General features: G+C 45.6%; 1 protein-coding gene across 1 annotated transcript in view; it reads right to left on the bottom strand.

Annotated features, from left to right (window-relative positions):
- The window catches only part of SH2D7 (SH2 domain containing 7), a 233,890-nt gene that overhangs the window by 102,134 nt on the left and 105,440 nt on the right, over window positions 1-26,316 (bottom strand). Inside the window, exon 5 of the mRNA XM_069624409.1 lies at window positions 2,183-3,163. Within this exon, the coding sequence (XP_069480510.1) occupies window positions 2,183-3,163 (981 nt within the window). The remainder of the gene's footprint in view (window positions 1-2,182; window positions 3,164-26,316) is intronic.

Raw genomic sequence — 26,316 nt, 5'->3', positions numbered from 1 at the left:
GTTGTGCTAAACTGTAATTTAGCAGCATTGAGTGGAAAAATTAGCCGGGCATGGATAGGCAAAGAAGCAGCAAGTAACTGGAGTATACATATTAACTCTCCCAATTTGGGAAGGACACTTCCGATTTGTTTCATAAAAATGGTGTGATTGTTTGCTTTCTCCCTTCTAAAACATTTCTACCACAATTCAATCCAATACGAACATTCAATTCTCCTGATTTTAGTTACAAAATCTCTCTCTGAGAAAGTGTCAAACCATTTCCAGAAAGAAGGGCAAACCACCAGGGTGCAGGTTGTCCAAGCAGTTAATATTGACCCACATATGGGTGTTGTAGAGAGATTAAAGCTTAGAAAGAGAATTGACCAAGTAAAAAATAAACCTGTGTTCTGGGGATAGCAGTCAGAATATTAAATCGACACACGCATGGAAAAGAGAAGCAAAACAATAATTTTAAGTGTGATATAGACCCTGCACAAAGACAGAAAGAGTTGGCGTTCAGGGGACAGATTATCAAAGTTTTGCACCTGTAGCAAAAAAGCAGAGCAAACGTATTTAGCACCAATTTTCCTGTTTAGATAATACAGAATGGAGCAAACCGGTTTAGCTCCAATCAGTATTATTCAAATAAAATGTCACCAGGGAAATATTGAAGCAGGTTGTTTTATTAGCTACATTTGCTGCACAACATGAACAGTAAACACCTTTTTTTAATGAAACACATCTTGTACCCAAAACATTCCGATTCATGTTTGGCCTTCGTTTGTTAGATAATCTGGATTGTGACAAAACCGGTTTGCTCTATTTTGTATCATCAAAGCATTTGCTCACTTTTTGCACCGGTGCAAATTTTAGATAATATGGCCCTAGGAATCAAGTGGGACACCAGGTAAGTAAGTCAACAGCACCTCGGCAGGTAGCTCTATGATAAGTCACTTGGTGATAGTAGAGGAGATAACCGAGACAGTCGAAAAGACAGAGGAATTGGGAGTAGTAGTCGTTCTGGGATTAAGAACAACACTCAGGGTCAATTGAAGGAAAACCATGAAAGACTGTGCTTTGATGAGCCTGTAAGAACTGAAGCACCATGAATAAAGATCCAGATCCTGTCTACTGAAAGACACATTTAAGGAATAAAGTTGGCTTATGAAATTCTTTTACAGTTGTATGAGTTTAATTGAGATCACTCCACCACCGACGTCTTCGAAGAGGGCAGGTCATGCGGAATCTTTTCTGCTCTACATTTAGAAGCTTTTAGATGACGGGTCCTTATTTTAAGAGGGTCTGCGGTAAGAACCGTTGCGTCCGCCTGCCAGCTCGCTCTTCTCCTCTTTGCCCTGCTGCCTCCTTTCCTGCTCTACATCAGCTTCTCCACACACCCGATATATCGAAGGGGGGCTCCACGCAGAGCCCTGGCTTCTATTGCTATGCTAGCCATATATTTCTCCTCACTCCTCCTTGTTCGGGTTCCTGCCTATGTCGAAATTGCCAAAAAATACTCTAGTGGCACCTCAATCAAAATGGCAAGGCAGGTGGGGTGCTATTAACACTAATTTGCTACGTTAATGATGTCGTTCAAGGGAGTCAAGGGCGGGAAAGGCCCTGAGCCATTTTGACGGACATTTCTGTCCCTGAAGGTAGCCGTTATCCCACTTCATTGTAAGACTATTTTGGTTACTTGATTTTTATGTTAGAAGTGTGATTAATGCATTATGATTCTAATTCGTATATTTTGGGTGGGATAAGGTTACTCTTAAAAATGATAGGAACATTACGATGTGTGAATCTTTTCTTACATCTTTCGTTGACAAATAATATATAACAACATTTATTTCGTATGTGTTGGCAATGAGATTTTTTGCAATACATTTTCAGATTACACTTTAAAACTGAAGCTATGACTTTGTGTAGGCTTTTACTCCTTGACTGAGTCTTCCTCTGATAGTTTCTGAAAGTCTGAACAAGCCGATTTCCTGATGTCTTTATTTTTTGCATCCTTGCTAGAAATTAGATTTGATTTGTGATAAAATATCTGTAATATTCTTTGATTGAACATGCATAGTACATTTCACAGCTTTATGTAACCGACCCCTTAGTATGATGTGAAATGGTCAACCTTCATGTTCAATTGCAGAAGCTGATACCAGCAAATGTACATGAAACATATTTTTAAAAAGTGGTTTACCTTCTGACCAGTTTGTTTCATGTGATCACCCTTTGAAAAACGAAGTGGAACTGGTTCATATGCATGCTCTTCCTCAGGTGTTTTCCCAGCCTCCTTCAGGAAAGCTTCCGGGATCCTCTCATATGTGTTCTCGGTACAGCTTTTTGGCTGCATCTGATCGTAGGTCATGCCAGCGTATGTGGAGCCAGTTATCTGTTTGCGTGAGTTGTGATCCTGGAAGGCAGCTTTTGGCCAGGACATAGGGACCTGCTCATAGTCGTTAGTAATGTTGTTGCTACGGGCTGTGGAAACGCTCGAATAAGTGAACTCTTCATACAAGGCACCATGCTTACTATTTGATGGCGGATCTTGGGGAACCCCTTGGCCTGGTTTTTTGGATCCGTTGTTGACTGTGATCGAGGTGGCATATGATGAATATTCCCACTCTGACACTACTGTGTCTGGTGGGGTCTTTGCTTTTGAAATTAATTTGGGTGATAACTTAGGGGGCGTTGAAGGTGGTGTCTTCAAGGTTAACTTCTTCATTTCGGGACTCGGAGTCTTCTGGGCTTTCTGTACTTCAGGGCAGGGTAAAGAATAACTTCCTCGTGCTCCACTGGCAAAGGACTGGTTTCTTGCATGTTCAACATTAACCTCTGAATAGACAATAGCAGGGGTGGCTGACTTTCGTGGGTCGCACACATGAGTAGGCAATGGCTCCTTTATGGTAGTGTTGAAACTGTTTCCTTTCTTGACTTCAGAATACATCTGCCCAGTGGGCTTGTGGTGGATTTTCAGATCTTCCTGTGGTGGTGCATTTGAACCATTAGAAATCTCTTTGTATTTTTCTGAATCAGGAATCCTTTTACTTAGCTTGGCTCTGTTTAGCTGTGCGTAGACCATGCCCCCCACCTTCATCTGGTCACTTTCTGGTGCATCCTGTAGAAGAAAGGCCATCAACAGGCTGGATCTTTCGGGAAGCAATGGAGCATCTCCAGAACCCTAAAAAAGAATAAAGTTTATTTGCAAATGTATAAGACAAAACATGGTGTAGTATTTTTTCTAATAATTTGGGTGACGAGGCTGCATGCAGCTTATGTAGGCCAAACAGGTTATTGGTAACACAACCCTGAGGACACCACCTACTGCCAAAGTCCCCAATCTCCACAGCGCTCCACTCTGAATATTCTTAGTGGTGACCTCATAATAGTGAGATTCCAACACAAAGCATGAGACGTGACTTGGTTTTAGATACAACACAACACCACACCAACTGCCCTCCCTCTGGAAACATAATTCCCAACAATGAAGGAAAAACGAACAATGCACATTTCAGCAGGAGCACAAATTAAAGAAATAGCTTCAATATATTTCATACTATAGCTCTTCTTTCCCTCGCACACCTTTTCACCACTTCTTCTGTGCTTGCAGATCTCTAAGTACCGGTCACTGCTCCCTGACACCACTAATCTGCTTCTTCTGACTCCTCCTACTGCTCACACAACCTTCTAAGATCATCTCCCTGGGGTCTCCTCCCTCCCTCTGACTCCACTCTGCGGACACTCGCTTCAGGACTGGCATCACCTTCCCAGAGCCTTCTGAAGCCTTGCGTTCTACAGATATGTATTTCTGTTACATCTCCGTAGCAACCTGCTCCTCTGGCGCAGTCATACCTCAACGTCCTTAACATTGCAGAGGTCTAGCACCCAAGGTGGACTGAAGCTTGAGTTTGCCCTGCACACTGCTTGTGAGTCTATGCGCTGCAGCTGCTATCCTGGGAAGGTTTCTTCTGCTAATTGCAGGCTCCCTTTTATAAATCTATGTGCTCCCTCCACTTGGCCATTAGCATGGGAATGGTGTGAGCTTGTAGTTATGTAGATACCCTTCGTGCTTGAAGATATCGTCCAGCATTCTGATGGTGCCTCCTGTAGTTATCTCTTTAAGAAAATGTTGAGATATTTTGACAATTTGATTAGCTGTGTGTGCACAGCCGATCACGTTGCTCAGAACGTGCACTTTATTTAAAGGTACAATCGTGCGTTACACGCAGTCTCAGTACTACGCATCCCTGCCCCTTTTTCTAACGTGCACCCCTTTAGCACCCGCGATGAGCCGAAGCAGGTGCCAAAGTTTTTTTTAGTAAATGAGAAAATTCAAAAGTGTGCTTGTCAATCCACGACATCACTGTCTGCGCACTCTCATCAGTGTTGATACCCTTACAGTCATCAAAATTGAAACCGTACTTCACTTAACCCCAGTGGTGTTGTGGATTGGTGGGGTAAGTTTACCTTTTCTTTTTTCCTTATTCGTAAAACTCTTTATTTATGTATTTTTTTATTTTTTTATATTGTGCTAAAATCCTGCAGGCATCAGGGTGCCGAAACGCAACAAGAACCTAGAACTTGCTGTCATGGAGCATCTGATCAAGTAAGGAGAAGGCTAGAATTATTTAAATAGCAGAGCATTTAAGTGTTTCCGAAACACCAAATGACGTGTTTCTAAACGTAATTCAATGGGAACTGTGTTACATGCCTGAGCTGCAAGGACAGCAAAGAAACGCCCAAGGCCTCTCGATTTTTGTTTATCTGGACACAGACAACTGCCCTTGTCTACTGGAACGGAGATGCCTAGAAGGTGTACATGATGTCATTCGCTCTTTAAGGTAAGCACGAGCGTTCACATAGATACATCTGTGGGGCAGAGAGAGGGCCTTGAATCTTAGTCCTGCTGAGACTGGCAGCCAGTGGAGCTTTCTTCTAACCTTAGAGTTGTGTTCCCTTTTCAGGATATCGTATATAATACGAAAAGCCTCGTTTTGGAGCATTTGAAGTCTAGCTATGCAATTTTTACTTGCTCCCAAAAGGTGTGCATTGCAGTAGTCCAAGCATTGCATAAAAATAGCTCGGACCAAGACTTACAGATTTTTCTGGGACAAAAAGGGATTAGCATGTCTCAGCACTTTCAGGTGATATTGTGAGTTTCTGATAACATGAGCATCAGAGTTGAGGGGGCCCTGCACATAGACACCCAGTGTCTTGACTTTATCTGAGATTACTGTCGGATTCCCTTCCAAGTTCATGTGTGCATATTCAGTGGCCTAACTTTGCTCTTGCTTTTGTAGAGCCGAAGATCATGAGTTCAGTCTTGGTGGAGTTCAGACACATCCAGTTATTGGACATCCAATCTTTTTACCAGCCTTATAGTCCCCGCTTAATTCCATCAGAAGCTGATTGTCACCAGCATTGTTGGTAAAATAAATGCCCAAGGTGGTTAACAGATCACAAAGGGGCTTCATATATAGATTAAACAATGCTGGTGACAAACAAGCTCCCTGCGGAACTCTGTAGTGTATTTTCTCTACGAGAAGTGGCATTGCCCCAACATACACAGGATTTCCTATTGCTCAGGAAGGAGCCAATCCAGTTTGTGGCTTCTCTGGACACTCCCCGTTGGTGAGTAGAGCACCCAGAAGACGTTTGTGATCAAGCAGATCAAAGGCAGCCAATAGATCTGAAAGTACTAATAATCCTGATTTGCCCTCTTCCAAAAACTCAAAGCATGTGCGATTGAAGATCTAATAGAGCACTTTCTGTGCCATGATGGGTATGAAAAACAGATTGTGTCGAATAGAGAATATCAAAATGATCTAGATGTTGCTGTAAGTGATAAGTGGCTACTTTACGATCTTCAAAAGAAATTTGTTATAAGTCGTAAATTGTTTGAGTCTCTTGGGCTGAGGCTGGATTTTTTTGGCAAAGGCGTAATCACTACCTGTTTGATGACATCAGGGATGATGCCATGACTAAAGGTAGAATTTACAAAGCGTTCTAAAAAAGGCAAAAAAATACTAGGGTTACCTAGGATGAATTTGGAAGGAAGGACTTCACCTTGGCAGTTAGCTGTGCACATGGATTTAAGAAATAAGTGAATTTTATTATCAAATACTGAATTAAAAGCGAGAAAATGATCCGAGTCTGTTTTATTTCCCACGGTCTGAGTTTTTCGACAGGTATCATTATCCAGTACGCCGGAGATTCTGGCCCGAGCATACGTGAATTTATTAGTGAACTCCTGCTGTACCATATTGTAATCTTCCGTAGATGGCATAAAAGACTGAGATTGTAGCACTGGCCTCTCAAGGCTCTGGTAGATTTCGAATAGTTTCTTAGAACTATTCCCTGCCATCTCGATTTCTCTGTTATAAAACGTTCTTTTAGCCTTCAAAATTAGATTTTTGTAAGCTTTTAGTAGCATTTTCCAATTGGATTAGTTTCCATGAGTTTGATTATTCTCCTAGAGTTGTTCTGCTGTCCTTTTTTCTCTTTTTACGTTTTCCAGGACAGGGGTGTACCAAGACTGTTGACACGCTTTATCCCTGACCAACTTAGGTTTTAAAGGGGCGACTCTGTCCAAAAAGCAGTTCACCTGGGCATTATAGCCATTTGCTAATGTCTCAGGATGTCCGAGGTATTAGCCATAACATGTTTAAGGCACTGGTCTAATTCATGGAATATTAATCCTTTGTAAGTTCCTCCTAACTATTCTTTTTGGCAGATTGTGCACTTTCATGGGTTTACTAGCGAGCTGAATAAGGCATTCCACAAAATAGTGATCGGACCATGTACAGCCTCTAATGTTTGTAATATTCCTAGAGATATTTCTAGAGGCAACCCAGTCCAAGATGTTCCCACCTGAGTGCGTTGACTGGCATCCTCGGGATTACCCAACCAAGGCTTTAGATCGCCAAGGATGACAGTGGAACTATTTGGATTGTTGAGGGGAACTAAAAGGTGTAGCAAGTCCTCATTAAACCCTTGCATCTTCTCTGGTAGTCGGTAGATCAGGATAAAGTTGATACAACAATTCTCATTGGGCTGGAACTTAAGATGAGTGATTTCACAGCCTCTGCAAGTAATGGGGGACTCAAAGAAGTGCAAATTTGATCTGACCAGGAGGGTGAAGCCTCCTCCCATTGCCTTTTCCCAAATACTCTTTAACCTGGGGGAAGGGCCATGCCTATATTAGGGCCGCTAGAATCTTTAAGCCAGGTTTCAGTCATGCACATCAAATCTAAGTCATCTTCCAGAATGTAGTCATAGATGTTAATAGCATATTTATTTAAAGAGCAGGTATTTAATAGGGACATTTTAATGGTGGAAGGTTTCAAAGTAGACGGTGTAGGCGTAGCAGCCGTGCCACCTTCGGTTCTTCATGATTGGGAATACAGAACTGAAGCATATGCGTAATAGGTTGTAGAAGCTGATGGGCCCTAGGATTCTCAAGGCATTGATCTACTGGAGCTAGATCATAACAGGGCTCTGCTTGGGAGAAAGTTTGAAAATTCGATAACTGAATATTATCTACAATTTCCAGGAGTTCCAAAGATTGTGAGTAGTCTGAGCGGGCTATGCAGCGGGAAGCAGTCGCAGAGGCACAAAAGAGAGGTTTCAATGTTTCATCCTTATTCTGTGCTGGGTCTGTTCTTGTATTAGGAACACTTTGAGATCTGAGTGAGGCAGTATCGTAAAAATCAGTAATGTATTTTCAGTTAAACAATTTTCTCGTGCTGCAATTTCTGGGCAGCGAGTGCAGTGTAAGATCTGGGTAACCTCCTATACGGTACGTAATCACATAGTAGTCAATTACACTTATGGTCACGATAGGTCATATTTCTGATCATTATGCATTCTAACTTAGTCCCTGTTCTGTGAAGTAGTTTGGATTATATTTATTATGTAAATTAAGTTGCTTTATTTATTGTTCTCCTGCTGGTATATATCTTGATATTCCTGCTCATAGAGAGCACAAGGTGCAATACTTTTAAATAATTTTAAACTATCTTCTAGATTCGAGTTGTATCTAAGACACTACTGGGGTTGTACTTAAATTACGCTGTACGCCACATTTCATCTGTTTTTGTGCTCCTCGAGCCTCCTCTGATTGGGCTCCCATGTCAGCACCTCAGAACAACACATCCCTTCGGGATTGTAGTCCGGGCGCATTCTTGTATTGCAGTCAGGCGCATCAGCGCCGGCACGTCTGGGCCAAGCAAGTCTCTGCAAGTCTGCATGTGGACGCACCTTACATGCTGGTCCTTTGTGTCGGGCTGTACAGAAAGCCTGAGAGCCGGGGTTATGGAATTACATCACGCAATTGTAATTGGTTATTTATAAAGCGCTTAATACCCAGAGGTTTCTAAGCGCGGGCCCGGGGATCGAACCTGTGTTGCTCCGTGTTGTCTTGTTTCCAAGACGAGCGCGTTGCCCCTGAGCTATCCTCCCGAGACATAGAATTATAAAACAATGACTACAGTACTGGCTGCTCAACGTCTACGATGGGAGGCCATAGTATAGAGATTTCTGGATGAACGGTAAGTGGGTGCAGAGGGGACACATGTATCAAATGATGTCTGTGTCTTAGTAACGAGGGAGGTTGGGCTGCATACATTACTCCCAGTAAACACCTCTTTGATGTTAAGAGAAGATAGTTGCTGCTTATCACATACATAGATAGATGACATGCCAACACAAGTCGCTCTTGGAGGTGACAAAGCTGGATGTACGACTCACAATCAGGATATTAGTGGCCAGCAGGGTGGAAAATTGAAGAGCCCCAGCAGTGTACCCTTTGGGGATGAGGCAGTCGCAGGCTCGCTTGATGCCAATCTTCTAGACACTATGCTGGTGAAACTTACATTACTAAACACCAGGTCCCTTTCAAAACATTTGGTGGACATATATGACTACATTGTAGACAATCAGATAGACATTATGTGTTTAACCGAGACATGGCTACAGATTTCAAACAGGCCAAAGAACAAACAGGTAACCCCCCTGGGCCCCACCCCCCATGGGTGATATATTTTTGGGGAAACACCAGGCAGAGGGAACAGGGGACGGGATGGCCATCATCTGTAGAAAAGAACTGGGGATGTATGAAATCAAGACAGAATGTTATGGGTGTGAAATCTTACATACTAAAATCACGGCTAACAATAATAACAATGTGAATTTCATATTAATTTACTGACGACCTATGGAGCTGTCTTTGTTCAATGACCACATAGGACAAATGTTACTACCTGTACACAAACCCAATTGTGCCACTCTTTTAATCATTGGAAAGGAGACCCCAAGGACAAGCAAGCCATGGATTTACAGTGCATGTTAAAGAATATGGATATACACACTCATAATTCAGACCCCTGTCATATTAATGGGTCATACCCTTAATTGGCTTGCCACCAGGAATATAGATGTGGTAACCGTGAAACCCGTACCATGTATATTGTCAGACCATTCCTTGATCACATGTGTGGCACACGTACTGGCATCTTGCCAGCGAAGCCACCGGATCTCTAAGCTGGTTTGTAGCAGAAACTTTCAGAAGTTAAAGCTTCTTGAGATGGCTACATGTCTTGAAGAACTTATGAACTTAACAACTGGTCAGGATTCCCCTGACCATCTAGCGGAAAAATATAGAATGCAAGTGGCAGTGTTCCTGGACAGAACCATTCCTTTGAAAACAAAATGTTTTAGAGATTGTACCAACCATCAGAGTTGGTTCACTCCTGAACTGACACTGCTCAAACAAACTAAGAGATAGGCCAAATGCACCTGGTCCAAAGATAAAGTAGAGGAAAAACAAAGAGGTTTCGAAATTTATCGAGAAAGAGCACAAATTGATAATTATGGTGACTGAGATATTTTTATAATGAGCAAATAAGTCGGGCAGAAAACAAAACTAAGAAACTTTCAATTATTTAATGGGAAAAACCCTGTGCTCCTGAAAGACCATTCATGTCTGACAACGATGACTGTGCTAAAATCCAGAAAGCTTTCTCTGATAAAATCGCCTCAGCATGCAACAAAAACTGGAGATCTACAAACCCTGCCATAATTTGTGATCATGTGATGCACAATTACTCACTATCCCTAGATATAAGAGAGCTAGAGGGATTGGTCTTTCCTTTCCTGTGCTGGTTGCTCAGGCATGGAATGTACCACCTGTCCCATTGCGTAAGGAAGAAGGTATTTTTACCTCCAGGAAATGTTTAAAAAACTTCCTGTTCATATAGAACAGGCCAGGCTGCTCTTTTCCTTTGTCCTTTCAACTTTATATTCCTGTGTCTGTGTCAGCGCCTTAGTGTCCATGGCCGTTGGTGCTTTATAAATAAATATAACATAACAGTATTAAAGGAAATTACCCATTTGTACCCTGGGGACTGGTTTGACCCTCCTTGTTCGTGGCAGGAACCGTTGGACCGAGTCCCAGTCAAATTATAGTCAACCCATGCAAATGACACTAGTTATATAGTCAATGCTAAGCCAGTTCAAATTCTCTGAATCCTGCCTATCCCCTGCCATGTGTACCTCAATATCCTATTTCCCGACAGACTGAACAAGGTATTCTCCCTATAACAGAATCCCTTCTCCAAGAAGGTATTATTGTACCAACCCTCAGTCCCTGCAATACTCCTATTTTGCCCACAAGAAGCCAGGTAGAAAGGTTTATCATTTTATTCATGATTTACATGCAGTTAATGCAGCAGTGTTACCGGCTTTTCCAGTTGTACCAAATCCAGCTACCATTTTGTCATGTATTCCCTACTCAGCCAAGTACTTCACTGTTGTAGATTTGTGTTCTGCATTTTTCTCCATACCAAAAAATCCTGACAGCCAGTACCTGTTTGCATTTACCCAGAAATCCACTCAGTATATGTTCACTAGGCTTCCAATGGGTACATAGAAAGCCCTATTTTGTTTTCCCGAATTATAAAGCAAGATATTAATTTGGTTCAGTTTCAAGGAGGGTCAATGCTAGTGCACTACGTAGATGAATGGCTCCTAGCCTTCGCGTCCTTGGAAGCTTATGAGGAAGACTTACGTATACTATTGAAAGCGCTTAATGAAAAGGGTCACAAGGCATCTAAAGACAATTGTTTCCCCCCTGTCTGATACCTGGTCCATGAGATTTCTGCTGGGGAAAGACATTTGTCCAAGGATTGTATTGCAGCAATCCAGAACGTCTGTAATCCCCAGACTAAGAAGCAGATGAGGGGCTCTTCAGGATGGTAAGTTACAGTAGGCAGTGGGTCCCAGGATATGAATCCTTAGTTAAGCACTTCAGAACCTCATGTATGATCCGAGCCCCTGCCATGATCTCAGGAAACAGAAGATGCCTTTGTCACGATTAAGCAAACACTTGCAATGGCTCCAGCTTTGTTTGCCAGATTACAGTAAGCCCTTTGTGCTGTACAGCGATGAGTGCAACAGTTTGCTCAAGGTGTATTGACTCAGTTACGCAGTGATAAGCACCGGGCCATATCCTATCACACCATAGCTTTAGATCCAGTCATCACAGGATTCCCAGCTTGTCTGTGAGCCGTTGCTGCTGCTGCCTTGCTGATAGAAAAAAACACTCCCTTGTGCAGGGGCATCCTGTCAAGTTTGTGGTTTACCATGCTGTGTTGTAATTATTTCTTAAAGGGAAGATCCAGCATGTGTCAAATTCCCATCTCACCCGATATGAAAAGTTGCTATTTCCGCTGCCAATGTAACTTTGAATCGATGTGCAGTTTTGAATCCTGTCTCTTTGTTACCAACACCGGAGGATGGGGAGTCGCATGACTGTCAGGTTGTTGTGGAGACACTCTTGTCACATTGTGTTAATCTATCTGATGTACCTTTGATGAATCCTGACCTGAGTCTTTTCATTGACAGATCTTGTATCCATGTTCGAGAAATGGGGAATTGGTCTCTGGGTATTTGTATGTATCCCCCCCATGCTGTCCTAGAAGCATATTGATTACATTTGGCAAAATAAGCACAGATCGCCAAGCTCATGGCACTCACCTGTACCTGTACTCTGGACTGAAATAAATCAGCTACACTCTATAACGACTCCAGGTATGCCCACGGGGTGGTCTTTGACTTTGGTGTCCTTTGGAAGCAGCGTGGATATCTAACATCCCCGGGCACCCCAAAATTAAATGGAAAATATTTATCGGCTTTATTGAATGAATTGTTACTTGCTGTAGCTAGCGTAACATGTAAGAGGCATGATCCCACAGTAATTTACAGCCCTAGTAAATACTTGAGCAGATGGCGCAGCTTGCTCAGCAGCCTTAAATGGGCCCCTGGCTCCTAATGAATTTCTTGTTTGTGTTGCAGTTCCTCAGTCACCCATCACTTACCTTTCCAGTCCAGCAATCCTCCAAGATCAAGCCCAACAAACTGAAAAGGTGACCTGGAATCAACATCTATGTAAGCTGCTAGTATACTCCCTGTTGCGCTCCACAATTGGCCACCTTGTGGCACCTAAGGTTCTGCTCCCCTACTCGGTCCATGAAGCTCATGACTTGGCTCATTCGGGTACAAATGTTATGATCACTTTGAGTCACGATTGGATGGCTCCTGGTTTAGCCTCGATGGCTCAGAGTCACTCTGGAAATTGTGTCATATGTCTAACATACAATGCTGAGAGAGGGGTGCCTATGAAAATGTCTACACGTCCTGTACCGGAAAGTACATTTTTGCTTGTGCAGACACAGTTCATACAGCCCCCCGCCTGTATGAATTATGGCTACTGTTTGGTCCTTGTCAATGTATTTTCTGGGTCGACGGAGGGCTATCCATGTAGAAAAGCAGATGCTGTCATAGTAACTGAAAAATTAACAGACTTTATACCTCGGTTTGGATTGCCCCTCAGTATAGACAGTGACTGAGGTACCTTTTTTACCGGTCAGGTTATTAGAGAAGTGTGCAAAGCTTTAGGAATAACTCAACAGTTCCATTGCGCTTATCACCTGCGCTCTAGGGCGCATGTAGAACGCTGCACTGGGGACCTTTAAGTTAAGGCTGTCAAAAGTGTGTAAAGACACAGGGTTGAAATGACCTCAAGCCTTGCCCCTGGTTCTGTTTGCCATGTGCAACAATCCCCAGTCCCAGTATAAACACAACTGTTTGCTCATGAAATCTTCACTTGTCATCCCATGAGAATGGGAATTGCACACTCAGCAGTTCCCCACATTCGAAGTCTGCCATTAGAAGATGATACTCTGATCCAATACTATTGTATAATGATTACAACTGTTTGATCGCACCATGCTCAGGTCTGTGAAGCCTTGCATGAACTGGCTACTTAACCCTGTCAGCCTCTGCAGCCAGGACGTTGGGTCCTGGTAAATGTCCACCAATGATCTGCACTCCTGACAAGGTGGTGTGGCCCATTCCAGGTTCTTCTGACAAAATATTTAGCTGTGAAATATGTATGTATCCAGGCCTGGATCTATGCTACTCATTGGTGCAAAGTCGCCACGCCAGCCGATGACACCAGCTCTGCGATGACCGCTCTTCCTCGGCTTGGCTCCAGCTCAACTGTGGCCACCGACTCCACCACTAGTGATGCTGCTGATCATTTGCTGATGTCAGACTCTTCCTGTTTTGTTGGAACTGAATGACCAGTACAAGAAGGCGAGGGCGCAGCCCTTGATCAGCCAATATGCGCATGTGCTGAACCAGGATCTGCAGCTTCTGATTCTCTTCCACACAGTGAGGTCCCTGCGGAACTATTGCTAAGGCTCCTTCATCAGGCGGTTGAAGTTCCGGAAGAAACGACCCTGATTCAGACCTCGGTTCTAGTGTACCATCTTCAGTGTCTCTCCCCTCTGGAACTCACAAGGCAACCTCCAAAGGGTACGCTTTGCTATCCTGAGAAAGAGTTCCTGAGAATCAAAAGTTAGAACAAAGTGCCAGCTTGCCCAGTCACTCTCCCCTGGATCTGTCCCCTCAACGACGATGAATCTGCGTGAGGTGGCGGTGCACTGGCAGTGAATAGAAGACGCTACTGTTGATTCACCGATATCTGCAAGTTATGGCCCCTGCTGGTATCATGTGTTGGTCATTCTTTTTGTTACAATGACCCTTATTTGCATGTCGCTCTAATAATTGGCATACTTGTAGTTTGGATTATTAAGTGGAACTTTCAATCATAAACGGTGGATCCTGGATTTATTTGTTCAGTACCTGATTCCAAGTGGTACTTTTGAATGCTGATATGTACTTTGTTGCATCTTCACAGCGCCTATAAACTTTGCACTGGAAGTTTTGGTCTGGCAAACTTATTTTGTTTGTGTCCCGCACATCAACTGCCTTGATGAACTAAATTGACCTTTGTCTTCAAGCCACAAACATTTGTGCTGATGGTACAACTCGTTTCCTGGACGTGGACTTTTGAGGATTGCACCTAGTGTACACAACATCCGGATACAATTCAGTTTTTGTAGTGAATGTCAGAATATTGATATATTGTTGCTTCAGTGCAACCGTTGCTTCTAACACCATCTGTCATAAAAATGACTGTCCCTCTGCACATCCCATCACAGTGAAAACACTTACTTGCATCTCTCCTAGCAATATGGCTGCATTTTCAATCTCACAGATTGCTGGGTCGTGCTCATTTGCCACATGATTTATCCTCCAGGTTCCCTACCACACCCATCCCCTTCAGTGGGGGGGATGTCTGTTTGGATATCAAGTTGATTACCCAGATCCAAGGCACAGGACCCTCTAGGGATGCACACCCCCACTTGGGCTTTACCAGTCCTCCGAATTGTCCTCACCCCAGATCAAGTACACACTAAGCCAGCATCACTCCACCTATCCTCCCTAGCAATTGGTCTTATATGCTATACTAATCCTGGTTCTCTGTTCATGGGAAATAGCAAATGTCATTATTATCTGTCTTTGCCTTTGATCATAGTTTTTCATTCTCACAGTCCGGGTACACATGCCAGAACTTACTTCATCTGTGGGGTAATGCTTATTCCTAGCTACCTATTAATTGGGTAGGGAGTGGTTAGATCGTGTTTACTCTGCCCGCATCAAACCCCTACTTTTCCTGCTCTGCCCTGCCTCAGGAGAAGCACCACCTGGGAAAAACTGTGTTGCACAGGTGGGATATCTTATACCGGCTCTTGGGATTAAGATAAATAGAGAACCTCTGGCCCAGCTGTCACTGTTACTAAGGGATATTGCAAATGCTACTGCTTCCTCATTGGCTATATTAACCCGAGATAAACAGAAAAGAGAATCCAGGAATATCGGAAACTCCCATCCCCTGCACTTCTTGGAGCAGAAAATTCAGCCAATACAATTCCAAAGTAATTCAAATTATCTTGATGCTTCTCCTAAAGATGTATGTAAGTAGACTGGAGTGAAGGTCTAATAGGAGGGGACTGTGGAGAAAAGTTTGGAATGGAAAATTTGATGTACTCTCCTTACATATTACTGCATTATAATAGCAAGCAGACAATGCACTGTATTAGGAAAAGCAGCATTAATAGACAGAAGTCAACATACTGTAAGTGTTCTTGCCTGCCTCTGAGCGTGTGTGAATTTATGAGGAGCATATTCATATTCACTATAAATCACGCTGTGCTGTCCTCCCAGATAACACTAACATGTAAACATGCAGCTGGTATCACAGACTTGCAAAGTGTCGCTTTGTTCCCTGCTTGCACTGGTTCGCGGTTAAAAAGAATCAATGTCAAAGCTCTCTCCATCACCCTTACAGCATTACAGGGAGCAGAATTCTGGTAATCAAAAATCAGTTAATACCAGCCAACTCTGGGATCAAGCACCAACTCGCTCACAGAAACAAGGCACCATAAGAAAAATAAATATAGAGGAACTGCTTTTTCTATTCTTATTGCCAAAGTATGGAACTCGATTCCTAAAGAAATCTGGACCATCCGACATTTTTCGGAAACGGCTAAAAATCTAGTTATTCAGCACTCTGGTGTAGAGGATAATCCACTACTCCGAATACGGGATATACACATCAGGCTTCATCATGAGTTGGGTGGGATCCCAGCTGCTGCACTTGGGGATGGTCGTCCCATATGGGAGACAGCCTACAAAGGCTAGGGACATTACCCCGACTATCCTTCCTCGAGGGAAATTCCGTAACGCAGCCAAGCCAGAGCTCCAGGATTTGTAAGGGGTGATGTCCCTGGCCTTGGGTGGCTGTCTCCCATGTGGGTCGACCGTCCCCTAGTCCAGTGGCTCTTCCGGCAGGGTCCCCATTCTTCCCCATAGGGAAAGGCTGTAACGCAGCCCAACCCAAGCTCAAGGTTGGGCTTGGGGATGGTCGACCCACATGGGAGATGGGTGCTCCAGACCATCCTGGAGGTCTGGCTGGGATGCGCTACAGAATTTACCTCTGGGAAGGGATGGCAACCCTTGTGGATGGTCAACCCACAAGGGAGACTGGTGCCCAAGGCCATGTACATGATCCCCAACCATCCTGGTATTTTGGCTGGCCTGCATTACAGCTTCGCCCTTTGGGAAAGGTCTGGGACTCTGCTGGGGCTCCCTGGAAGCGCTGCTGGGCTTTGGGATGGTCAAACTACATGGGAGACAGCCGCCCAAGTCCAGGGACATCAACCACGACCATCCTGGAGTGCTGGCTGGGCTGCGTTACAGAATTTCCCTCGGTGGAGGGAAGGGGACCCTGCTGGTGCTCACTGGAGCTGCTGCTGTGTTTGTGGACGGTACACCCACATGGTAAACGGATGTCCAAGGCCGGGGACATCACCTCCATCTGTCCGGGAGTTCTGGCTGGGCTATGTTACAGCTTTTCCCCTTTCGGGGAAGTATTGGCACAGTGCCGGGACTCCCTGGTGGGGAAAAGCTCTAACACAGGCAAGCAAGAACTCCAGGGCGGTTGGAGGTGATGTCCCCGGCATTGGACATTTGTAATGCAACCCAGCCAGAGCTCCAGGGTGGTAGGGGGTCATATCCCTGGCCTTGGGCGGCTTACTCCCATGTGGGTTGAACGTCCGCAAGCCCAGCGTTGGTTCCAGGGAGGCCCAGGACATTCCCCTTCCTTTCCTGGAGGGAGAAGCTGTAACGCAGGCCAGTCAGAGCTCCAGTTTAGTCTGGGGTAATGTCCCTGGCCTTGGGCGGCTGTCTCCCATGTGGGTTGAACATCCCCAAGTGGAGCAGCAGTCCCGGGGAGCCCCGGCAGGATCCCTCTCCCTCCCCCGAGGGAGAAGCTGTAACGCAGCCCAATCCAGAGCTCCAGGCTGGGCTTGGGAATGGTCGACCCAAATGGGCGACGGGTGCCCAAGGCCTGGGAGATCACCCAGACCATCCATGAGCTCTGGCGGGATTGCGTTACACCTTCTTCCTCTGGGAAAGGACGAGGCTGCCTGAAACCGCCGCCGGACTTGTGGACGGTTAAACCACATGAGGGACAACCACCCAAGGCCAGGGACATCACCCCTGACCATACTGGAGCTCTGGCTAGGCAGCATTACAGAAGATTCCTCTGGGAAAGCTCAGGGACCCTGCCCGGACTCCCTGGAAGCACTGCTGGGCTTGGGGATGGTCAAACCACATGGGAGACAGCCACCCAAGGCCAGGGACATCAACCACGACCATCCTGAAGTGCTGGCTGGGCTGCGTTACAGAATTTGCCTCGGTGAAGGGAAGGGAACCCTGCCGGTTCTCCCTGGAGCTGCCACTGTGCTTGTGGACGGTACACCCACATGGTAAACGGATGTCCAAGGCCAGGGACATCAACTCCACCTGTCCGGGAGTTCTGGCTGGGCTGCGTTACAGCTTTTCCCATTCGGGGAGGTATTGGCACAGTGCCCGGACTCCCTGATGGGGAAAAGCTGTAACACAGGCCAGCAAGAACTCCAGGGCGGTTGGAGGTGATGTCCCCGGCCTTGTACATTTGTAACGCAACCCAGCCAGACCTCCAGGGTGATAGGGGGTCATATCCCTGGCCTTGGGCGGTCTACTCCCATGTGGGTTGAATGTCCGCAAGCCCAGCATTGGTTCCAGGGAGGCCCAGGACATTCTCCGTCCTTTCCCGGAGGGAGAAGCTGTGACGCAGGCCACCCAGAGCTCCAGGCTGGGCTTGGGAATGGTCTACCCACATGGGTAACGTGTGCCCGAGCCCTGGGAGATCATCCCAACCATCCTTGAGCTCTGGCTGGGTTGCATTACACCTTCTTCCTCTGGAAAAGGACAAGGCTCCCTGAAACGGCCACTGGACTTGTGGACGGTCAACCCACATGAGGGACAACCACCCAAGGCCAGGGACATCACCCCCGACCATCCTGGAGCTCTAGCTAGACAGCATTACAGAATTTCCCTCAGGGAAACGTCAGGGACCCTACTTGGCCTCCCTGGAACCGCTGCTGGCCTTGGGGATGGTCAAACAACATGGGAGACAGCTGGCCAAGGCCAGGGACATTACCTCTGACTATCCTGGAGCTCTAGCTGGCCTGCGTTGCAGCTTCTCCCTAGGGGAAAGGTTGGGGACCCTGCCGGTGCTCCCTGGGACTGCCGGAGAACTTGTGACTGGTCGACACTTTTTCTTTTCCACCCAGGTAGGTGCACCGACACATGTGAGGTACCGTTTTCTTTGGAACACCTGTGGGAACGCGGGATGGTAGGACATGTGTTGTTGACAGCGTGTTTCGGTGGGTGGGTGCCAAATTTCGAATTTTGACGGGGCTTGTGGGTAATAAAATGTGGGGCGATTCGCGCAAGTCAGACCTCTGGATTCCCACGGGTATCTTCTTTTCGGAAATGCATGATGTTTCCAGTTTTCCTTGGTGACTTCGACACCCTAGGCCCAAATCTGTAGGTTGTCTCCCCAAACCCTTTTGGGGGTTACCAGTGGTTTAGCGTTTTCCCTTTGCCCCCAGGTAGGTGCACCCACACATTTGAGGTACCGTTTTCGTCAGGACACCTGTGGAAAAGCGGGAAGGTTGGACATGTGGCATTAGCGGCGAATTCCGGTGGTTGGGCAGAGGGAAATGTCTGAAAATTGAGGGGGTTTTAGGCCAAATTTCGGATTTAGCCAGGGATTGTGGGTAATAAATTCTGGGGCGATTTGCGCAACTCAGACCTCTATGGATTCCCACAGGTGTCATCCTTTTGGAAATGTATGGGGTTACCTGTTTTCCTTGCTGGCTGGGACATCCCAGGCCCAAATCTGTAGGTTGTCCACAAGAGCAAAATTCCTCAAAATCTCCTTTGCCGAAAGACTTGGGGTTACCAGTGGTTTAGCCTTTTCCCTTTGCGCCCAGGTAGGTGCACCCACACATGTGAGGTACTGTTTTCATCGGGACACCTGTGGGAGCGCGGCAAGGTAGGACATGTGTTGGTGGCGTGTTTCGGTGGGTGGGCAGAGTGAAATGTCCAAATATTGTGTTATTTTTGCCAAATTTCAGACTTTGCCGGGGATTGTGGGAAATACATTCTGGGGCCAATCGTGCAAGTCAGACCTCTGTGGATTCCAACGGGTGTCCTCTTTTTGGAAATGCATGAGGTTCCCTATTTTGCTTGGTGGCTTCGACACCCTAGGCTCAAATCTGTAGGTTGGCTCCCCAAACCCTTTGGGGGTTACCAGTGGTTTAGCATTTTCCCTTTGTGCCCAGGTAGGTGCAGCCACACATGTGAGAAGCCGTTTTTGTTGGGACACCTGTGGGAATGCAGCAAGGTAGGACATGTGATGTTGGCTGTGTTTTTCGATGGGTTGGCAGAGGGAAATGTCTGTTTTTCCCCGAAATATGGGATATTGTGGGTAATAAATTCTGGGGTCATTTGCGCATATTCAGACCTCTGCGGATTCCCACGGGTGTCTTCTTTTTGGAAATGCATGGGGTTCCCCGTTTTCCCTGGTGGCTTGGACATCCTAGGGCCAAATCTGTAGGTTGTCCACATGATCAACATCCTGCAAAATCTGATCTCCCGAAAGACTTGGGGTTACCAGTGGTTTAGCCTGTTCCCTTTGCGCCCAGGTAGGTGCAGCCACAGATATGAGGTACTATTTTCATCTGGACACCTGTGGGAACGCAGGAAGGTAGGACATGTGGTGTTGGCGGCGTGTTTCGGTGGGTGGGCAGAGTGAAATGTCCAAATATTTTGTTATTTTCGCCAAATTTCTGACTTTGCTGGGGATTGTGGGAAATACATTCTGAAGCCATTCGTGCAAGTCATACCTCTGTGTATACCAATGGGTGTCCTCTTTTCAGAAATGCATGGAATTCCCTGTTTTCCTTGGTGACTGTGACACCCCATGCCCAAATCTGTAGGTTGTCCACAAGAGCAAAATTCCTCAAAATCTCCTCTGCCGAAAGACTTGGGGTTACCAGTGGTTTAGCCTTTTCCCCTTGCGCCCAGGTAGGTCCACCCACACATGTGAGGTACTGTTTTCATCGGGACACCTGTGGGAATGCGGGAAAGTAGGACATGTGTTGTTGGTGGCGTGTTTCAGTCGGTGGGCAGAGTGAAATGTCCGAAAATTGTGTTTCTTTTGCCAAATTTTGGACTTTGCCGGGCATTGTGGGTAATAAATTCTGGGGCGAATCGCGCATATCAGATCTCTGTGGATTCCCACGGGTGTCTTCTTTTCCGAAATGCATGGTGTTTCCTGTTTTCCTTGGTGGCTGCGACACCCCAGGCCCAAATCTGTAGGTTGTCCACAAGAGCAAAATTCCTCAACATCCGCTTTGCCGAAAGATTTGGGGTTACCAGTGGTTTAGCCTTTTCCCTTTGCGCCCATGTTGGTGCACCCACACATGTGAGGTACCGTTTTCATTGGGACACCTGTGGGAACGCAGGAAGGTACGACATATGTTGTGTTTGCATGGTTTCCATAACGTTTTGACACATTTGCTGCAGCACTTTGTCACACAACCCTTTCCTTTCGCTACTTTAGGCACTATACAATTTTGTACCCTGCACAAGTCACCTACCCTTCAAAAGGTCTTCCTGTGCGCTTTCAAAAAAAATGTGCGTGCCCTTTCTCACATTTGTTTTCTTTACTTACACATGCTAAGTACTTCTGTTTAGGCCGTACGCATAAAGAAACCTGTGTACCATTGCTCCATTTTTGGCTTGTGGTATTGCTTGTTTTGTGAAACATTACAAAAAATTTGTGAGTTCCTAACTGTAAGAGTCAGGGAATGTAGCGGAGCATTGCTTTTCTCAAAATTCACAGAAGCCATTGCCTTACTAGGCCAACCATATCCACCACATACCTTTTTTTTGTCATTTTCCCTCTTTTTCCCCAAACTATGGAATTTTTCCCTACATAGTTGTTGCCTGACCAGCCCAAATCACCCCTTCCTAAACTTGGAATTTAATTTTGTCTACTTTTCAGAAATGTATGCCTTTCTGTACTCCCATTCATCTTTCCTACCCTTCTCTTCCATTCCGTCCACGCATGTCCTATTGGAAAAAAGGGCCAAAATCGCCTACCTCTCACAAAACGGCTGGTAACGGTATCAAAATGTTTTTTTGGTTTACATTCAACCTGTTCTTGAAAGCCTGGTAAATGGGAAATTCAGAACAGCAAATCATTTGTCCCTAGCTATTACAAGGAAAAAACCACAGGCTTCTTTGTACATCAATGTATTGGCATTTTCTGAAAAAACCCCAAATGTTCTCCCTTTCTGGTGATTTTCTCTCACATCCTGCAGCAAACTAGGATTCCCTGGTGGCGTTACGACCGCCTACATGTGGGAAAAAAGGGGCCAAATTTGGCTGAGATATCTCATGTAACAAAAAAGTTACAAGGGATTTAATGGAGACATACCGAAATCACCAAAAAAGGACTTGACACTGGGGGGATTGGGGTGGGACCTTTGGCAGTTAAGTGGTTAACCAGCCAGTGCGCATTTTCCTTTTCAGCAGCACGAGAGTTCCTGGCAACCGCAGCAATACGCGGTACAAATCAACATACCATAGCATCAACCCTTGTGTATCTGTGACACTGCAAATAAGCATTCAGACATATGTAAATAAATTGCAGTGCAGGTTCATTAACATTAAACACGATTTATCATAGATGTGCAGTGATTCATGAAAAAGCGTGAGCACGCGTATATGGTTCTTGTTCTGGAACTTTCGCCCTATTCACACAAGTCAATGTCCTCCATCTCTGCACGCATGCGTGCGCCACACTGCTCTAAGTGAGGAGCGTGCTAGTGATGACCCAGGGCCCTCCTGATTTCCCCCTCTCATGGAATTTGTCTTTGTGCAAAAGCATTTTGGAGACACCCATCTGGTTATCGAGTCTACATGATCATTTGTTTCTAATGTATTTGCCGCTGCTATCTTTTGAGTTTTCACTTTGGCTAATGGAACAATTGTCAGACATCAGACTGCATCAAACAGCTTTTAAACACATGGATTATGGGGCACTCCCTTTTACTAACCCATTTAGCTTCACTCATTTCCGGATAAGAATCAATAGCGACCTTCCTCGAAACTTCATGTTTACATAATGTAGGCTAGAGATCCAGACAGATACTATTGCATTTACTCTCTATCATTGATCCAAGTATATAGTTCCTAGTTCCAAGATGCAAACCGGCTGCCATTAATATGACATTACAGAAAAATCCATACGGATTCTTATCACAAAATACTGCAACTAATACTTGAAATAAGAATGGACGTGTGATGCGTGTGTGTGCTTATTCTACACAAAACTTTTAGGATGAACTGCTCTGACAGAGTGCCCTCTGGTGAGGGCAGCATAGCCCAAGATTTTGGGGGTTTTATCAAATAAAATGATGCAGGTAATCCTGATTCTGAAAGGGAGGTCTGTTAATCGGACCCCCGTTCATAAAGCTCCATGCCAAAAGCACAATGCATTCATGAGCGTTTGCTTCGCCAGTCTCCTGTCATATATAGCACCTGCTCTTCATTGGCAGCACGGCAGGTTCAAAGGTCACATGTGCATTCCTGGCAGCTTTTGGAATGGAAAGTTCTAACAGGAAGAGGGGGCGTTCTAATCTTCTGCACATCTGATCCTAGTCAACATGGTGGCATGTTAACCTGTAAACATAGACCATTGTTGTGGCATGATGGCTACTAAGATCATGCAATTATACAGCCCCAGCATTTGGATACCATACTGCCAGCTTGGTGACAAGAGCCTTAGCCATGACAACGCTTATGCGTATTAGCTACCTGGCCTGGCTGTCTCTAAACAGTTTTGGGGGACAAAGGGTAGGTAGCTGCCTCTTTGATCTCTCTAAGAAAGGCCAACCCCTTCTTCCCATGTAATAGGAATCCTCCCTGGGAGGTTCCCTAGGAACTGGTGCTGCAAAGCCAGCCCTAACATAACCAAGCCACTCTCACACCAGGGTGCTGATCTATAAAGTCAACTGACATTGGGAGGTGATGGAGTTAGAGAAGCACAGAGGAGAGGGGTTCCATCATCTTGGTGTCTGAAACGGCTCGCTACAACTTCCTGACCGCTTTCACGTCCTGCAGACAAAGCACTCTGGGTATGCCACAAATAAAAGGACAGTTGTTACAGCAGCAGGGCTTGGACCCCTGACAAAAGGCTGCCTTTGGGCAAATCCACAGTATCGGTTTAGGTTTATGACGGCAGGGATTTCTATCCTTAGTTGTTCATCTTTGGACTCTTAAGACTTACAATAAGAAATAATCTGGAACTTTGTCAGGGATGCTGTCTAATCCTAAATCCTCTTCTGTAGAGGTGAACAAGGAAAACCGGGAACCCCAAGGCAGAGGAAAGTGCAGCTCCCTAACCATTGCAGGGGACAGCTGCAGGTGACACTTCTGTCAGCGAAGCCCTCTCTGCTGCCTCTGCCCTGGAGCCAAGAGCCTGTTCTCTGCAGGCGAAGGAACCCCTGCTGGTGTCAGACAAACTTCCTGGAGTAGATGTGCAGAAGTAAGGACTCGCCTTGTCCCTAAAAACCATGAATTGGGCCTTGCAGCAAACCGGAAGTTTAGAAGCAGCTGGAACCCTGTTTTAGTGCCTCAATTCACTTTGAGCCGATACAGAACCCACAGTGCTGCTTTTGGCACTGAGGGGCTAATTTTGAGCTCCGCGCACTGCAAAAGAAAGTCATAAAAGCCTTGGTAGGGTTTTTACGTCTTTCATTTGTGGTACGCCCCATTTTCATTCATTTATATGTCCCAGAGGAGGGGCATATAAATATAGAAATTTGCATTTCTGCCACATGCCTTTCTCTCCGCTATACAAATGCTTCAGTATTTGTGCTGTCATGGTTTTTCATGCCGGTGCAAATGCTGGGGATCCCTATGGGGTCCGCCGGCACTGTGCTATGTGTACATGGCAGGTGGTGTTTACTTCATTTGCATGGCAGAGTGCAGAGCAAAAGGAGGCTTACAAGCGTATACGCCGCCTTTTGCCTTCCACTTATGCACTCTGCTATGCAAATGACCAAAATTCCTAGGCGGGGACGTGTGCCCACCAAATTGCAAGTGTACAGGTCACTGCCGCTGAATTGCGCCGAGACGCGAATAAGAGCCCCTCAATGTTCTTCGAACCGCTTCAGGCCATCTAGACGTAGTTCAATCCATTGCAGTTCACTGTATGAACCAATCCGATTGCTGGATTGACTCTGTGGAAACAACTGACTCGAGCGCTGAGCCAACCTTCTGGAAACCTCAGAATGACCATTTTGAACACTGACTCAACTCAGCAGAAGCATTGTTTGCTGCCAAACCAATTGCTGAACCCTAATGTTGAAAGGTGGTGGCTCGCCTGTCTGGAAAGCCGACTCAGTCCAACAGGAGCCTGCGCCTTGAATCCACTCGATGCGGACTCGCATTTGAACGCGCGCAACTCCATCGTCTTGACACCAGCTTGATTGTTTCAAATTGCCTAGTATACCTACTCAACACTGTTGAGCCCCACAGATGAGACACAAAAGGTATTTGAAAGGGCTCTGCCCCCCACCACCCCCGGTCCACGTGTAATGACCATAGTGATTTGCGGTGCGGTCAAACCCAGAATCACCTCCATATTCTTGAACAGTGACATTGCTGCTGAAATCTCAGCCTGACCACACCTGCTTATCAACCCAGAATGCCATTTTTTTAATCAAATGTATGCAGTCTCTGTATTCCTCTTACATAGGGTAGGCAAGCGTCCTCTATTTTGCTTGAATAGCCCAATTTAATGGCCCGTGTCCCACACACATCGTGTCTGGGATGGGGGCAAATCTTGACTTTGCTCCACCATAGAAAGATCAGCTGTTAAGTCTTCTCAGAGCAGACATCACAATTATTAATGCCATAGTTCGAAGCAGAGGGGAGTACGGTGGCTCTGCTGACGCCCTGCATTACAGTAGGAGCAATTAGAGCTGCCCGGGGAAGGACTGTACCTTAAGGTGCGTGAATGCTGGATGATAATATGTGGAAAGGGAACACAGGGCTGCATGCAGGGGGGATAAATTACCCAAGCATATGACCTATATTGCTCCCCACTTTATTTCACTCTGAATACATGAGTAAACCCCGAATGAGATGTGTCTTTGCACAGATACCTTTGTAGGCTGTAAAAATGTCTTCACTCGATTGTGGTTAATTGAAACTTAAACCCTCCTGTAAACTCCCAGTTAGGATGAGGAAAAGGAAAGAACCCTGTTCTTTTTGTTTGACACTGTATACACATTTGTACATTGGCAGGTTAGTTTCTAGTGTGATCTGTACTTTCCAAGGCCCAGCTATCGAATTAATTATTATTTATGGTCGTGAAAACCACACCTAATACTTATATGAACTAAAGATAAGTGGTCAAGTACTTGGATTACAGAAATAGCCCAAACCCCCATTCCATCACATTCCATCACGTGAATCATTTAATCTTCCTGTGTATTATCTGACAAAATTGTGACCCCCCTTAAAAGTGATTCAGTTTGCAGTTACTGCTATTTTAAAAAATCCTGTAATTCGCCATTCAAGGGACTTCTGAGGCCGAGGGCGAGGGCCAGGTGGATGGTGTTGCAACCAGCCTTGCCCCGGTACTCCCATATGAAGGCCTTGCCCCCGTACCTGAAATAAGCAATCAGACACAGACCTTCATGTCACAGGCTCCCGGCGCGCACTACTCGTGTCTTGGTGCTACCCGCTTTATGTATACAGTGCACGAAGGCAGAACGTTGCTGTCGGACCACGTGACTTCATCACAGATGGGACCGCAAGGACTGTGGTGAATCGGGCGAATTCAGGAGCAATGGACATTACCATGTGTAATAAAGCATTGCCTCCTTTCCACCCTCTCACCACAGTCTTTGCATAGTCAAATTGTTCACAGTAGTATCAAAAGGTTATTTTGTCCCA

Source organism: Ambystoma mexicanum, chromosome 11 (assembly GCF_040938575.1).
Source record: "Ambystoma mexicanum isolate Mex_15411 chromosome 11, UKY_AmexF1_1, whole genome shotgun sequence".
In the NCBI taxonomy this organism is placed as follows: Eukaryota; Metazoa; Chordata; class Amphibia; order Caudata; family Ambystomatidae; genus Ambystoma; species Ambystoma mexicanum.
The sequence above is the reverse complement of the archived record's forward strand: the minus strand, read 5'-3'. Positions and strand labels throughout refer to the sequence as shown.